At 45.0% G+C, this 1,417-nt stretch overlaps 1 protein-coding gene across 1 annotated transcript in view; it reads left to right on the plus strand.

Moving 5' to 3' along the window:
- pkn1b (protein kinase N1b) overlaps positions 1-1,417 on the plus strand; it is a 24,367-nt gene that overhangs the window by 8,007 nt on the left and 14,943 nt on the right. The window contains 1 exon segment of the mRNA XM_066674119.1: positions 1,096-1,216. Coding sequence (XP_066530216.1) covers positions 1,096-1,216 — 121 coding nt within the window.

Here is a 1,417-nt window from a genome sequence, read left to right on the forward strand (position 1 = left end):
TCCTCCGGGTGACTGTCTGTGAGGAGTGTGGTGTGTTCTCCCTGTGCCTGCGTGGGTTTCCTCCGGGTGACTGTCTGTGAGGAGTGTGGTGTGTTCTCCCTGTGTCTGCGTGGGTTTCCTCTGGGTGACTGTCTGTGAGGAGTGTGGTGTGTTCTCCCTGTGCCTGCGTGGGTTTCCTCCGGGTGACTGTCTGTGAGGAGTTGGTGTGTTCTCTCTGTGTCTGCGTGGGTTTCCTCCGGGTGACTGTCCGTGAGGAGTGTGGTGTGTTCTCTCTGTGTCTGCGTGGGTTTCCTCCGGGTGCGCCGGTTTCCTCCCACAGTCCAAAAACACAGGTTGGTAGGTGGATTTTCGACTCCAGGGTGTATTCCTGCCTTGTGCCCAATGATTCCAGGTAGGCTCTGGACCCACCATGGATAAGCGCTTACAGATAATGAATGAATGAAAGTAGTCTTTTGTGGGGATATTTATCATATCATAGAGACATGTATTCAGGCCTTCAAACTGTTTACATGTGGTGCTTTACACATCAGCTTAATGGCCATAGTCAAGGATCAGGTTGAAATTTGTGTAGCGAATCAGAAAAATGGTACATTATTGTCACTAAAGGTACAACAGTGGTTTAAATCCAGCTGTGTTCACTAAATGTATATTATTCTCAGTCCTGGAGATGAGGGGTATTAAATCAATACGACTTAAACATTTCTGAGAGTTGAAGCCATTTCATTGGCAGCACAGAATTAGCCTGGAACACTGCTTCTGTTATATTCTAAAGAGTTCAAACTTCTTGCATCTTAGGGAGTGTTTATTTCCACCTGCTGTACTCACTGACATGTTAGACATAGAAAAATGTCTTAAACTAAAGTCGCACTCAGAAACAGATGGTTATTGATGGTTATAGCATGTATTTGGTTGCAATCGCTTGCAAATAACCACTGAGCTTTCACAATTAAGCTGGCTTACGTTCGCTTGTGGGTTGTGTGTGTCTTGGTTTGTCCAGCTGATGTTCTACAGCAATAAGGCATTAGAAACTCCAGAATATAATTCATATTGTATATAAAAGTAAAAATACATGTCTTTGATCTGTGTCTGTCTCAGGACAAAAAGCTGCTACAGACGGCTCAGCAGATGCTTCAAGACAGCAAGACCAAGATTGACATCATCCGAATGCAGATCCGCAAAGCTATGCAGGCCACAGAGCACACAGAGGACACACAGGGTAAATATCACACCCTTCCTCCGCTTCTCTCTTTGCTCTAACACAGTCTTCACTGAAATACGTGAGGCACTCAAGCTATTTTTTTCCAAATTAAACATAAATAAAAAGCTTCAGCATAGTTAATGGCATGATTAGGATGGCCTTTCCTGACCCCCATCTCTCGCTCTCTCTCTCTCTCTCTCTCTCTCTCTCCCTCTCTCA

The sequence above is a fragment of the Hoplias malabaricus genome, chromosome 6 (assembly GCF_029633855.1).
Source record: "Hoplias malabaricus isolate fHopMal1 chromosome 6, fHopMal1.hap1, whole genome shotgun sequence".
In the NCBI taxonomy this organism is placed as follows: domain Eukaryota; kingdom Metazoa; phylum Chordata; class Actinopteri; order Characiformes; family Erythrinidae; genus Hoplias; species Hoplias malabaricus.